The sequence below is a fragment of the Engraulis encrasicolus genome, chromosome 5, assembly GCF_034702125.1.
Source record: "Engraulis encrasicolus isolate BLACKSEA-1 chromosome 5, IST_EnEncr_1.0, whole genome shotgun sequence".
Lineage (NCBI taxonomy): Eukaryota > Metazoa > Chordata > Actinopteri > Clupeiformes > Engraulidae > Engraulis > Engraulis encrasicolus.
In genome coordinates this window covers 27230668-27245639 of record NC_085861.1, presented here as the reverse complement: position 1 = coordinate 27245639, position 14972 = coordinate 27230668, and the positions used below count along the sequence as shown (strand labels likewise).

At 41.5% G+C, this 14972-nt stretch overlaps 1 protein-coding gene across 1 annotated transcript; it reads left to right on the top strand.

The window, feature by feature from the left end:
* The first annotated feature begins 846 nt into the window (after positions 1 to 846).
* stx12l (syntaxin 12, like) lies at positions 847 to 13176 on the top strand. Its single transcript, XM_063198113.1, has 10 exons — positions 847 to 926; positions 1632 to 1790; positions 2235 to 2304; positions 2456 to 2555; positions 2989 to 3126; positions 6677 to 6726; positions 7034 to 7142; positions 11390 to 11462; positions 11755 to 11837; positions 12937 to 13176. Exons 2-10 carry the CDS (start codon positions 1691 to 1693, stop codon positions 13027 to 13029), a joined length of 816 nt encoding a protein of 271 aa, XP_063054183.1. The 5' UTR covers positions 847 to 926; positions 1632 to 1690; the 3' UTR covers positions 13030 to 13176.
* Positions 13177 to 14972: the final 1796 nt, after the last annotated feature.

Genomic DNA, 14972 nt, shown 5'->3' with positions numbered 1-14972 from the left:
CTGGTTTGTAAGAGTTGTTGATTGTTTTTTGTTTGTACTTGTAATTGTTGTAGTAAAAACACCACACAAGATGTTTCAGTTGAACATACTGGACAATATTGGTGGTATTCCCGTCAGGTAGCTGTGTTCTGGTGATTTTTTTTTTCATCATTGCCTTTGCCAGTTTTAGCTATGAAACACCATGGGCTGTAAACGTTCAGAGCCAAAGACCAAACTCTAGTAGGCCTACTCATGTGAATTACAAATCCAATGTGGGGGAATTTCACATAAATCGCAAAAAAAATGCCAAATCTGCCAAAGTGGAGTGCAGCTTACCCAGCCTTATAGCCCCAGCCCCTCCCCTCTTCTCCCTGCCTCCGACCTCTCTACTCCCCGCCACTGCAGCATCATGTGAGGGCAGCTCAGCTCATTTGGAGCCCATTACAACGAGTCCTGTGAAAGTCATGGGACCAACAGCATGCCCCAACTCTCCAATCAGGTCACTCAGTCTGGCCAGACTACTGGTCTCAAGGGAGGTTAGAGGGCTGTATGTGCGTTATTTTTGATGTTTGAATATTACACACTGTTTTGGTTAAATAGTAAACTTATTAGATGAAAAACTAAAGGCCTATGTAAAAAAAATATGTCTATGTAACTATCAACAAGTGACCCATATTTAAATGGACTGTGAGCCTTTCCCCCTTGATTGTTTTATAGCCTAATTAATACATTTTAAAGTAGCCTTCGTGCGCATGGAGTGAAGAGCATTGGCATGGCGATGGTTTTCTAAATTTCTGTGCTGTAAATCTAACATCTGCATGCGTCCGGATTATTAATGCCACCGTGCGTGTGACGTAGAGGGTCAAGGGCTGGGTCTACACAACGTTCTTTGATAAGACAAACTAGGTGGAACAAGAGGACCGTCGTTTCCCCATCAAATATAGACCGTAAGATATTTACATTACATTTCATTAAAGTGTTTTGAGTGCGTCTTGGTTGTTGAGTATTAGTCCATTATCTCTACGGGTGGAAACACCCAGAAAGTCATCAAATCGCTGCTACAGCGGTAGACGTGGGATGCTCGGAGCGCACCACACGAAGACGCGTGTTTACGCATGTACGCATATTCTCATTACTATATAATTTAGAAGTTTATCAATGTACTCACGACCCAATACACAGCTGGTATGTCAGCTACTGTCATTAGTCCTGATAAGTAGGCTAGTATAAGAACAACCCCCATGCGTATTGGTTGAAGACATCGGACGGCGACTTGGTTTAATGTTTTCTTCCAAGACAACCACTGGGCAACATTAAGGCGTTTTTTTTCCCCCGAAAGGGATATCCTTAAGCTTACCCAATGAAGCATTTTTTGTCTTATTGTAGGATTGGACACATCTAATATCAGAAAACTGTTTATCCGGTAATTTCTTTTGTCAGTTTTATGATATGGGCGCACAGACTGTACAAGTTATTCTGGCAGCGAGGACGAGGAGGCAGGGTATGGTATAACTAGGGCAAGAAATACAGAGTAGCACTTGTATTTTAGAGCACATTAGCCTCCCATGAGTTTCATACGTTTCCATTTAGGCCTATTAATGTTATGTGTTATAATTTCTGACCAACAGGGGATTGCTTACTTTGTGCCACAGGAACCTCTGTCCCTTCTGCCTCATCCAGTCTGTGGCAATCTGAAGTGGCAATCTGAATCATGTCATACGGGCGGCCAGAGAGCTATCGCTCAAAGCCACGGGATTTCAACCACCTCATTCAAACATGCAGCTCCAATATCCAGAAAATCACCCAGAACAGTGAGTGGCATTTTCTCAAGAAAGACACATATCCTGAGCAGATCCCTCTCTCTCTCACACACACACCTTTCATCTATTTATCTTTTGAGGAGACAAAACACAACGAATTTTACTCTCTTTGCACATACAGTAGGCCTAATAAAATGAAAATAATCTTGAATTGTACAGGTAAATATACAGTAGCCTCTTATAACTTGGACATAACCTTTTAGTTCTTACATTCTACTGTCTGTTACCTACTTTATCCTGATATCTCCAAACAGCTTGTCATTTGACAGTAGACCTCACCAGTACTACCATCACACCCTGCATGTAGTACACTGTACTACAATAGACTACAATGACTTCACTGACCTTAACCCACTTTTCTAACTCTCAAGGACAGCCTCTAGTCTAACCTGAGATGGTATTTGAACGTCTGGTATCTGTTTGTCTCAATAACAGCTGGCCAGATGAAGACCATGCTGTACCAGCTGGGCACGAGACAGGACACGCCTCAGCTCCAGGAGAAACTGTGAGTGAGATTTTGCACGCAGCGTGCACACACGCGTGCATAAATGAAATAAAGCTGTACCGATGACCTTTGACCTTTGTGTGAGTCAATGAATACAGTCTGTGTTGTTGATAACACAATAACGTACTTATTTACGTCTACGCTGGTGCAGTCAACAGGTGCAGCACTACACAAACCAGCTGGCCAAAGAGACCAACCGTCACCTGAAGCTTCTGGGATCCCTTCCCCTCCCCCACTCACCCTCAGAGCAGGTGAATAGGGCTTGTTTTTGTAGTCTCCTTCTACCTTATACCTGTTGTGACCAGTTGCTTTGTATTAAATGTGTTAAGACATGGCCCCTGCGGTTAACAGAATGGCAATGACCAAGTCATAATGCATTACTAAAGGCTCTGTGTAATGTCATAGTAGTTTAGCACCATGATAGTAAAGGTTTTTCCACAACTATTACACCTTTCCTTTTCTGGTATTATGGGGCTATTCTGTTTGCTTCCTTGTTTCCTTGTGATTTCATTGTTATTTGTAACATTAACTGACCATAATAGTAATGTCCTATGTAATGATGGACTCAAATGAAAAAAGGTGGTGTTCCAGAGTCCCCAAGACGCAGATGAAAAGGCCTTGTCCTGACCTAAACAGATAGTACAATCTTCACGGACACCCTGTGCTCTCTGTCTTTTCCAACAGCGCCAGCAGAAGATCCAGAAGGAACGTCTGATGAATGACTTCTCGGCAGCCCTCAACATCTTCCAGGCTGTGCAGCGCCGCGTGGCCGAGAAGGAGCGAGAGTCCGTGGCCAGAGCACGCGCAGCAAACCGTCTACCAGTAACTATCTCCCCATCGCAGCATAGCCATTGCAGGGCTCTCAAGTCTCACTCTTTGAGAGTGTGACACACGCATCTGAGCGAGTTCACACTCTCACACGCCACACATGGTATTTCACACTCTGAAGTTTTGATAACTTGTCCAATCGGCGCTCATTAATTCATCCAACCTATCCACAGACTCGTTACAAATCGGTAACAGCGCTTCCCAGTGTCAGAACCAGGCTAAAACATTGAAATGGCTAAAATATTGAAACGGCTAAAACTAGAGATGCACCGGATCCGGATCCGGATCTGGCAGGATAATAGGGTTTTTCACAGGATCCGGATCCGGCAGGATCTTAAGCAGTGGATCCGGTATCCGGCAGTTACCTAAAAATCAGGATCTGGTGCATCTCTAGTTTTTACGTAGCCTAGGCTTTTCAGTCAGTCTTTCACAACCCCAATCACTGCATGGAGTGAAAGCCCTTTGGAAGTGGCCGTTGCAGGCAGTTTGGCCCAAAAAATCTTCAAAACTTGAGAGCCCTGCCATTGCTATCTATATATATAAATCGCCATCACTAATACGATCACCGTATCGCTGTCGCAGGAGCCCGTCTGCTGGCAGCACAGCATCACCACTGCTATACCAGTTCCCAGTGTCAGAACCAGGCTAAAACATTGAAACGGCTAAAACGGCCTGCCACGGTCATAATAGGGCCCCCACCACCAATACTAGAGGGCCCTGGGCCCAGGGGCTCCGCCCCCTGCCAGTTCCCATGGTGCACATGAGTGAACGTGTATTACATTACATTACATTTAGCAGACGCCTTTGGCCAAAGCGACTTACAAGGAGGAATTTAAACAAGAACAGGGTAAGGCACAGTGTACAGTTGCAACACTGATAGCATTGTCCTACACAGAGTAAAGAAGAAGACATAGCAAAAAATAAGAGCATTAAAAGTGGCAAAAAGTAAACAGACATCAAGGTGCAGTGTGCAGTTGCAACCCTGACAGCATTGTCCAACACAAGGTAAAATATACAACATTAAATAAATATAGCTGCAAGCAGCAATGCGGGGCCAAGCAGTAAACTTGCCAAAGTCGCCACGGCAACAGAAGGAACTGCAGCGCCCCCTTTGGCCCAAATCTCGCCAATGTTGGTGTGCATTCCTTGGAGGGGATTGTGCTCACATGAACCAAGTTTATTTTGAATCCCTTAAAGGGCTGACAAATATAAGCTCACTTCCTGTTACCTGTTAGTGGCGCTAGAGAGTTTGAGCTGGGAATCTGGATTTTTTTTGTTGGTTGGTCATGGGATTGACTAGTATGTGTGCAAAAAATAGCTAAAAGAATCTGACAAACGGTTGCTGAGATATGACCTCACTTCCTGTTTTGCCACTTTTACGACAATTTTGATTGGCTGTCACCTCCAAACGATAAAAGGTATCAAAAAAATTTTGGATACCCTAATGCCTATCAGTCTGAAGATGATGTGTACCTTTTTGCTGGTCATTCTGACAAAAATTGTGTGACAAGTAGCATTTTATTGAATTTTACAAAATTCAAAATGGCGGAATTTCCCTTCTGCGTTTACATAACGTTATATAGTGCGTTGGATTCGGCTTGGCCCAAGGATTCTAGTGATAATAATATATTTTACATTGTGCACATGGTTTAAAAGCTAAAGGCAAAAATGTAGCTAAAATTTTGACCTGTTGGTGGCGCTACATACTTTCAGCTGGGGGTCTGATTTTTTTTTCAGTAACTCATAGGATGGACATCTATGTGTGTACAAAATCCTAGCCGAAACCGACAAAGGGTTGCTGAGATATGACCTCACTTCCTGTTTTGCCACTTTTACAACAATTTTGATTGGCTGTCACGGCTAAATGATAAAAGATATCTAATATTCCTTGAGACCCCATACAAACCTCAGTACAGAGATACAATATACCGAATTTCGGGTGAATTGGTCAAAAATGGTGGGAAAAATAGCATTTTTATTGAATTTTACAAAATTCAAAATGGCGGGAAAACTACCCTGGCAGAAAATGACGTCATGGGGTGCGTTGGATTCGTCTTGGCCCAAGGATTCCAGGGATACCAGGTTTATGAAAATTGGCCCAGCGGTTCAAAAGTTACAAGCAGAAATGTACCTGCGACTTTCACCTGCTGGTGGCGCTAGAATATTGGGGCTGGGGACCTATAACTCGCTGTGGGTAATGTTGATGCTGCCTCAAATATGTGTGCCAATTTACAGCATTTTTCTATGTATGGTTCTATGGGCTTCCATAGACTTACAGTGAATTTTACAAAATTCAAAATGGCGGAATTTCCCTTCTGGGTTGACATAACTTCATATAGTGCGTTGAATTCGGCTTGGCCCAAGGATTCTAGTGATAATAATATATTTTACATCGTGCATATGGTTTAAAAGCTACAGGCAAACATGTAGCTAAATTTTTGACCTGCTGGTGGCGCTACAGAGTTTGAGCTGGGGTTCTGATTTTCTTTGTGGTAGGTCTTGGGATGGACTACTATTTGTGTACAAAATCCCAGACTAATTCGACAAACGGTTGCTGAGATATGACCTCACTTCCTGTTTCACCACTTTTACGACAATTTTGATTGGCTGTCACGGCAAAACGATAAAAGATATCTAATATTCCTGGAGACCCCATGTGTAGCTCAGTCCAGAGATACTATATACCAAGTTTCGGTCAAAAATTGCGGGAAAGATAGCATTCTTATTGAATTTTACAAAATTCAAAATGGCGGGAAAACTATCCTGGCGGAAAATGACGTCATAGAGTGTGTTGGATTCGTCTTGGTCCAAGGATTCCAAGGATACCAAGTTTATGAAAATTGGCCCAGCGGTTCAAAAGTTACAAGCAGAAATGTACCTGCAACTTTGACCTGCTGGTGGCGCTACAGCGTTGGGGCTGGGGTCCTATACATTTCTTTGGGTAATGCTGAGACTGGCCCGAATGTGTGTGCCGATTTACAGAATTTTCCTACCTACGGTTCTATGGGCTGCCATAGACTTGCTAAGGAGAGGAAAGGTGACATAATAAGAAAACCAGCTAAAACAGTAGGGGCCTTCGCCAGCTTCGCTGCTTGGCCCCTAATAAGTGGGTAACAAGGCATTTTGGATGATAAACAAGACATATAGGTGCAGTGTACAGTGCAACACTGGCAACAACGCCAACACATGGTAAAAGATGAAGCAAAAGTAAGTAAAGGTGTTAAAGACACACATAAGATATGTTACATAAGAGATGTTACTGCAAAAGCAGTGGTTAAAGAAAAGAAACTAAGGAAAGAGGCTATAAAACTAAGGCCACAAGGTGCTATCCAGGTGCAGAACAAATTAAGTCCAGTTAACGATAAGACTTCAACCTGCTTGAATTCCAGTCTTTTATTTTCAAGTGAAATGTTCCGTTTCTACGACCTTTGGATGTCAAAGCGTTTGATGTTGTACACTGCACCAGTGTCATTTTTTAGTTTGGCTGGGAAAGAGTTAGTTTGCAAGTCACTGATGAAGGCCTTTGTTGTGTACTTTTGGACAGGCGGACGAGGAACTTCGGAGGCCAGATCAACGACTTGTGGCATTTGGAAAGTAGGTTAACTCCTGATGTTTCCCATCTTGTATACTGCCAATTTGTTACACTTAATTTATTTACAGCATATCTGCAGACTACACAAGGAGTATGCCTCATAAACTGTCTTTACCACAAGCAACATAATGAAGTTAAAGTAGCAATGGTTTATGTGTGTGCCTTTCTTTTGCCCCCACTCGGTCACTCTCTCTCTCTCTCTACACCCCTGTGTGTGTGTGTGTGTGTGTGTGTGTGTGTGTGTGCGTGCGTGCGTGCGTGCGTGCGTGCGTGCGTGCGTGCGTGCGTGCGTGCGTGCGTGTGTGTCAGCAATGAGGAGAGGAGTCCGCTACAGATGCAAGTGGAGCAGCAGCTGCCCATCACAGAGGAGGAGCTGGAGACCATCAGGGAGAGAGAGACCAACATCAGGCAACTAGAGGTGAGAGAGACCAACATCAGACAACTAGAGGTGAGAGAGAGAGACTAACATCAGACAACTAGAGGTGAGAGAGACTAACATCAGACAACTAGAGGTGAGAGAGACTAATATCAGACAAGAGGAGAGAGAGAGAGAGACTAACATCAGACAACTAGAGGTGTGAGAGAGAGACTAACATCAGACAACTAGAGGTGAGAGAGAGAGACTAACATCAGACAACTAGAGGAGAGAGAGAGAGAGAGAGAGAGAGAGAGAGAGAGAGAGAGAGAGAGAGAGAGATGTGTGGTGGACAGACATACAGGTTCCTTGACTCGCATCTTCACAGACTCACAGATTCCAGTATGCCTCCTGCACCTTTTGGCGTAATACACATCCAATTCTAGGTATTCTTAACAGTTCGTATCTATTCTTATCTACCGGTTAATTCCAACAAGAACACCTCTTCAGCTGTGTTGATGTAACTACTGAAGTAGCTGGTTCAACGAGCAGAGTTTGGCACCATCTTCTATTATTCTGGACCTTAAAGGGACACTGTGTGAGATTTTTTGACCATTTCCTGCACAGTGTCCCTTTAAGCTCAGCGGTACGGTATCATGCTGTGCCTTCCATGCCAGACTGGAGCATTGACTGGAGCAGGTCGTAGGTTTGAGCGCCTAGTGGTAAAACTAGGGCGTGTGTGAGTGACCTCAGTTGCAGTGGCAGGCCTATCCATTTGAGGACATTGAGTGCGTTACAATATGCGGCCTTGCCTCCTCCACTTGTGCTTGTCTCCTCTGAACACTACATGCAACAAACCCATACTTACTGACAATGATAAACACAATCTATTGTCATTGCAGACAAAGTTGGATGATATGTATGCCAAAAAAGCAAAGGGTGCTTATATTAGATCTCGGGCTAGATGGATAGAAGAGGGGGAAAAAAATTCAGCATATTTTTGTCGACTTGAAAAAAACAGACAGCAAAGAAATGAAATAAGATCATTATTGATTGACAATAACCTATGCAAGGATCAAAGGGTGATTTCTAAAGAGATTCTAACTTTCTATAGCCAACTGTATACTTCAAAGGGCTCAGAGACTGAGACTCTCAATTTTTTTGAGGGTATTAAACAACATATTCCACAAATTACAGATGTATTCAGAGACACTTGTGATGGAGAGTTACAAATTCAAGAAATGGATGCTGTCATTGGTAAAATTAAAATTAACAAATCCCCAGGTGTTGATGGCTTAACTGCCAATTTTTACAAACACTTCTGGCCAGTCTTACGCCATTGTCTTTTCAACACATTTCTGGAAATACTTAACAGTCACACACTTTCACCATCTATGAAACAAGGAATTATAATACTTATTCCTAAACCAGGGAAAAATGCAATGGTTTTAGATAACAGAAGACCTATTACACTTCTCACTACAGACTACAAGATTTTAACTTATGTTTTTGCAAACCGTCTAAAAACAGGTATTGAACAATGTGTTAGTGAGTCTCAGTCAGGCTTCATGAAGAATAGATCTATACATAATAACATCAGGTTAGTTCTGGACATTATAGATTACAGTGACATGATAGAAGATGAAGGGTTTATTCTCTTTTTAGATTTTTTCAAAGCATTTGATTCCTTAGAACATAACTTCCTCTTTCACTCTCTTGAATGTTTTGGTTTTGGTAATGGGTTCTGTAACTTTGTCAAGACATGCTACACAGACATAAATAGTGCTGTGTCTCTTCCCAGTGGCACAACTACACGTTTTCCAATTCAAGCAGGAGTAAGACAAGGCTGCCCAATTAGCCCGTATTTATTCATCTTGGCAGTAGAAATGTTGGCTATTCATATAAAAAATTACACAGAACTAGCTGCACTCCGTGTACTTGATACAGAGCTCATAATAAGTCAGTTAGCGGACGACACAACAATTTTTTTGAAGGATAAATATCAAATCCCAGAGGCGATTAAGGCGATTGAAATATTTTCCAAAGCCTCAGGGTTACGCCTTAATATTGCCAAGTGTGAGCTCATGCCTATCAAACAGTGTGATGAATTGGTCATTAATAGTATTCCAGTTAAAAAGGAATTGAAATATTTGGGCATTCACATAACCAATGACAAAAAGAGAAGAGTCAAGCTGAACATAACAGATACCGTTCAGAAGGGGAAAACTAGGCTGGATATATGGCAGCAAAGAGACTTGTCTGTTTTTGGCAGGGTGTACCTAACAAAAATGGAATTTTTATCTAGATGCATCTATCCCTCACATTCCTTGGCCATCCCAAAAGATGAAATCAAAGCGGTTAATCAGGCTACTTTCAGCTTTGTATGGCGAAATAAAACACACTATTTACAAAAAGCATACATTGTAAAAGACTTCAAGGAGGGGGGGTTAAAAGTCATCGACTTTAACTGTTTAAATGGCATGATTAAAATTAACTGGATTAAGGAGTATTTGAAGAACAATGAAGCCTTTTGGTACTGTATACCCAGACTGATATTTAATAGAGTTGGTGGTTTGCCTTATCTCATGTCATGTGACTTTGCCACTTCAAAATTACCCATCAAATTGTCAGACTTTCACCAACAAATTCTAATGTACTGGAAGCTCATATACAAGCACAACTTCACACCCCATTCTTCCCCGATTTGGAACAATAGATATGTTACTCTGAGTCGTAAATCCTTGTACATAAAAGAATGGAAGGAAAAAAATATTTGGTCCATATTGAATATTTTGGATGCTCAAGGGAACATTTTCACCTACGAGTCATTTTGTGTTAAGTATGGCTTTTTTCCACCCAAACGCCAATTTAACAAGGTCATTAAAGCTATCCCTGAATGTTTGATGAATACTATCCAAAACGATTTGAAATATGACAGTTTACTTCCCAAGTTGCCTGATTTAAATGTGAAAGGTGTGCATCTACTAGATATCAAAAGTACAAACAACTTTATCAGAGAATGCTTAAGAGAAGAGTTTCACCCGGGGAGAACCATAAGGAAGGCAACCTCTTGTACTGAAAGTCAGTTAGTCACACTCAGGACTAAATATTTGAAGTTTCCAATTTCACCAAAAGCAAAAGAGGTGCATTTTAAAACTATGAATAACATTTATCCATCAAGAGAATTGTTACACCATAGATTTAATATAGACTTAGAACTGTGTTTGTTTTGTAAAAGGGAAATAGATGCAACTGTACATATTTTCAGTGATTGCATTGTGACACAAAGTTTTTGGATTGCGGTGAAGAACTGGTTGGCAATACCTGGGCCTAGGCTTACAGCTGAAGAAATTCTACTTGGTAGCACAAGGGGAAACCCTGATGAGAATTATTTGGTGAATGTGGTTATTATTTTAGGTAAATTCTTTATACATAAAAATAGATTTCTAAAAACATTCCCTCACTTTATAGTTTTTAAACAAGAGTTCAATGCATACTGTAATTCTCTTAATATAATGAAAAGCAAGAAAGCTGTTGCCCTTAAAAATATTATATACAATTTAATATAACAGACCTTACATATGTGTAGAAATGAAATTACTGTCCTAGTCTTAAATCTCTGTGGTAGATGTGTCTTTTTTTTGTTTTTTGTTTTGTTTGTTTTTGTTTGTTCATTGTTTTATGTCTCTCTTTCTACAATGATACCCATATTTGTAATGTAGAGAGAATTGAGAATTGTAATGTAATGAGAATTAATTGCAACAATAAAAAAATAAAAAATAAAAAAAAAAAAAAAAAAAAACTTGTGCTTGTCTCCTCGTACCAGGAAGTAATATGTCATGATGACATCACTGACAACAGCATTATATTTCAATATCTTGTAAAAGCTCAATTGTAAACTCTTTTTCTCATTTACAATTGGGATGGTGAATGAAAAACAGTCCCTCAAAAGTTGTTGCGGCTCTGCTGACAGCTGGGAAACTTTATCGTTTTCTCCACGGAGGAGGGGCCAGGAGGCGGGGCAAGGAAACAAGCACAAGTGGAGGAGGCAAGGCCGCATATTGTAACACGCTCATTGTGAGAGCTTCACTTACTGAGATTCTTCCATATGTTGTCATTCATGACATACAGAAATAGCTGCCTATTGTTTTGCAGTGTTTACAAAGCATTCTTTTACAAAGCATTTCTATTGGCCACTGAAAAGTTGGCCACTGCCCAAAATATGTAAAATCTCTTCCTTAATGACACTGATTGCATTGGAATGAATGGAATCAACAAACCCTGACCCCCTTTATGTTTTCTCCATTCAGTCAGATATTATGGACGTGAACCAGATATTTAAAGATTTGGCAGTGATGATTCATGACCAGGGTGAAATGATCGGTAAGGACCATGTTGTGTGTGTGTGTGTGTGTGTGTGTGTGTGTGTGTGTGTGTGTGTGTGTGTGTGTGTGTGTGTGTGTGTGTGCGCGTGTGCGTGTGTGTGTGCGTGTGTGTATGCATGCGATTGTGTATGTATGCGTGTGTGTTGTGGTTTCTTGGTTTTCTGGTCTCTGTAGGGTTGCTTGATGAAACCAATGGAATGTCCTCATATACTCTCTTACTGTAGTGTCTTTGTGTGTGTGCACGTGTTCATTTTCATGTGTTGTTTGTGTCTGTGTGTTTGTGTGTACAGACAGCATTGAGGCACATGTGGAGAGTGCCGACACACATGTGGACCGGGGCGTTGAACAGCTCCAGAGGGCTGCATATTACCAGGTAAGGACTAGAGCATGACACGGGAGTGGATTTTCACTCCCGTCCCATCCCGGTCCCAGAAAAAAAATCCCATCCCGTCCCATCCCAGACTGGAGTAAAAGAAACAAATCCCATCCCGTCCACTCCTGAAAAGAATGTCTCCCAATCCTGCCCACTCCCACTCAAAATCAACCCCACTCCCGTTTCGTCAAAAAAAAATAGGCTTTTTTTGTTTGTTTTTTAAAGAAAAAATAAGCGGCATTCCCGCTGCTGTTCATTTTTATTCCCGCTCCTGCCCGCTCCCATTCATCTTTAAAATGTTGTCTCCCATATCGCGGGACCCACGGGAATTCCTGAAAAATATCATCCTCTAGTAAGGACAGACCTCACATCTCATCTCATTAACACACACACTCACACACACCTCTTAGTCTCATCACCACTACTGACTAATAACAACCACCATCACCACTAGCTATTTCAATTTAACTAGCAACTAGTTTATTTAGCCTTACAAATAATAATTTCATCAGCCTGTCTGGTAAGAGAAGACAAAAACCACTTACTGTTACTTTAATGACTGATTAGTCAATATAATGTGTTTACACATTCTGAAACAATTATATAACTTGTTCTTTTGCTTTCTCCGAGACGTGGAATCACAGAAGAAACCTGTAGACCTAACAACTTACTGACAATGTAGATAACATGTTTTGTATTTATATTCAGACTATAAACGGTATTTGCTTTAGTACTGTATTTTTTAAGAAACAATGTCTGTGTCCATTATAGTGAAGTAGGGCAAAGGTCGTGTTACAGTGGCTTATTTGAGGGCATTAGCACCTGTTATCCGCCAGACTCAGACTCACATGTGTATGGCCTAGAAAAGGTTCTAGGTCATACACACTCACACTTCAGGAGAGAGAGAGGGAGAGAGAGAGAGAGAGAGACAGACAGAGAGAAAGAGAGTTTTTGTGCCTTAAGTGTGATCCTGACAGTTTCAGGGGTCTGAGTGCGAACACAGATCGCCCTTGGGGTTGTGTGTGCTAAAAGCTTTTCTTGTGTGTGTGTGCGTGCGTGTGTGTGCTTGTGTGCATGCGTGCGTGTGTGTGTGTTGCAGAGAAAGGCTCGTAAGAGGAAGTGTATCCTGGCCATCATCCTGGCGCTGGTGTTGACCATACTCGGCATCATCATCTGGCAGGCCTCCAGATAAGACCAAGCGTCACGTCACGTCACGTCACGTCACGTCACGACACGACACGACACGACACGACACGGCACAGAGTGTCACCTGTTACAAGCACATGGAAAACAGAAGACTCAAATACAGTGCAGGATTATAGCGTCATAATGGGGAAGAGAGGAAGGTGTGTGTGTGTGTGTGTGTGTGTGCGTGCGTGCGTGCGTGCGTGCGTGCGTGCGTGCGTGCGTGCGTGTGTGTGTGTGTGTGTGAGAGAGAGAGAGAGAGTGAGAGAAAGAAAGAAAGAGAGAGAAAGAGAGAGAGGGAGAAAGATAGAGGGATGGCTAATATAGTTGTTTGAATAGAGTAATTTGTAATTTGTTTGTACTCTTATGTGATTATCTGCCTTAACGTGTGTGTGTGTGTGTGTGTGTGTGTGTGTGTGTGTGTGTGTGTGTGTGTGTGTGTGTGTGTGAATGTGTGTGCATGTGTGTTTGTTCTTAGTCATGGTACCTACTTAGTCTTTTGTGGTGCATCACAATTTGGAGGAAGTTGCGGAAATGGACAGAATAACAAACAGAAGCTTTTCCAGTAAAAATGAGGACCAACGTTTTTTGTTTTTAACATTCACATTGTTTCCTTAGTTACAACCACTTAAGAGCTATCATAGAGAGCAGTGATTTGACTCTTAAGTAGCCTAATTAGCAGTGTAGGTGCTTAACATGTATTTGTGTGGGGAGAGATGCCTGGTACTGAGTACAAAGGATGAAAAATGCAAATTTCTCTGTTGTTCTTCATGTTTCTTTTTCCTTTTTTTACCTTCCTAAGGCAATCAGTGCAAGCTTTATAATTACTGTGAATGAAAGTGTGACATTGAAACTCATTTTGTGTGATGTCATCTTTTTAAAACAAGTGTGTCTGTGTACAGTTCTTCTTTCCTCCTCTGAATGCTCCCACGCGTCTCTCGCTCTTTGTGCCGCAAAAGAGTTATTTTTTAGTAACACGATACTTTGGACAAAAGCGCCTGCTAAATGTACTGTAATGTACTGAAAATTTGGAGGTGAAAAAAGATGAACATTTCACCCCAAAAGACTGAGTCACTCTGATCTGATTACAAGTTGGTCACCATAGTTGTATTAGTTCTATGGTTGGTCACGACTGAACTCTTTTGGCCTGTATGAATGGGGGCCTTCATAAAATACTCTCCTGTGTCCTCATCAGCTCAGGATGTGCCTGGAGTGGACTGATAATGATGCTGGTCCTGATGCTGTCTTGACTGCCAGTAATTTGTGATGTAGTGTGGGTTTTTTCTTATAATGTCAGAAAGGCACTTTTGATCCGGTGAGTTTACTGCAGATTTTTATTACTGCTCCATATTGGAACAGGAGACGTCTTCTGCGAGGGACAACACTGTGTTCATGTTACCCCTGGTAGAGAATGCCCACTAGCCTGTGTCATCGTTTAGCCTTTTATAGCCCTTGGCCCAACTAGCCCAGAGCCTTCTCATATGCTAATCAGCTCAATCATACCTCAGCTGACAGGCCCTCACACTCGAGCACAGTTTACCCAATACTTAACACAACTGGAACTATATATATATACAGTTACATACATATACCTCTATATTCCTGCATATACATGTACATATAAGAATCTACATAAGAATCATATAAGAATACAAATTTAACCACAGTAGTCAGTCTCTATTAACCCCTTAGCGCAGAGCCTATGTTATAACCTTACTGCCACCAAAAGTGTAAAGGCTATGTCTTGATATCTTACTTAAGGCTCTTGGTAATGTCATAGCAATGTTGTTATGATGTAGTTGAGTATTTTCAGCAAATAGTGAATAGGCTCGCTGGTGACCCCATCTGCAGTAAGAGGCTAAAATGATATCAGTGATAAGTCATGATAATTTATATCATTAAGTTATTCTCCTATACACTGCAATGACAACAACATGGTGTAACTTGAAA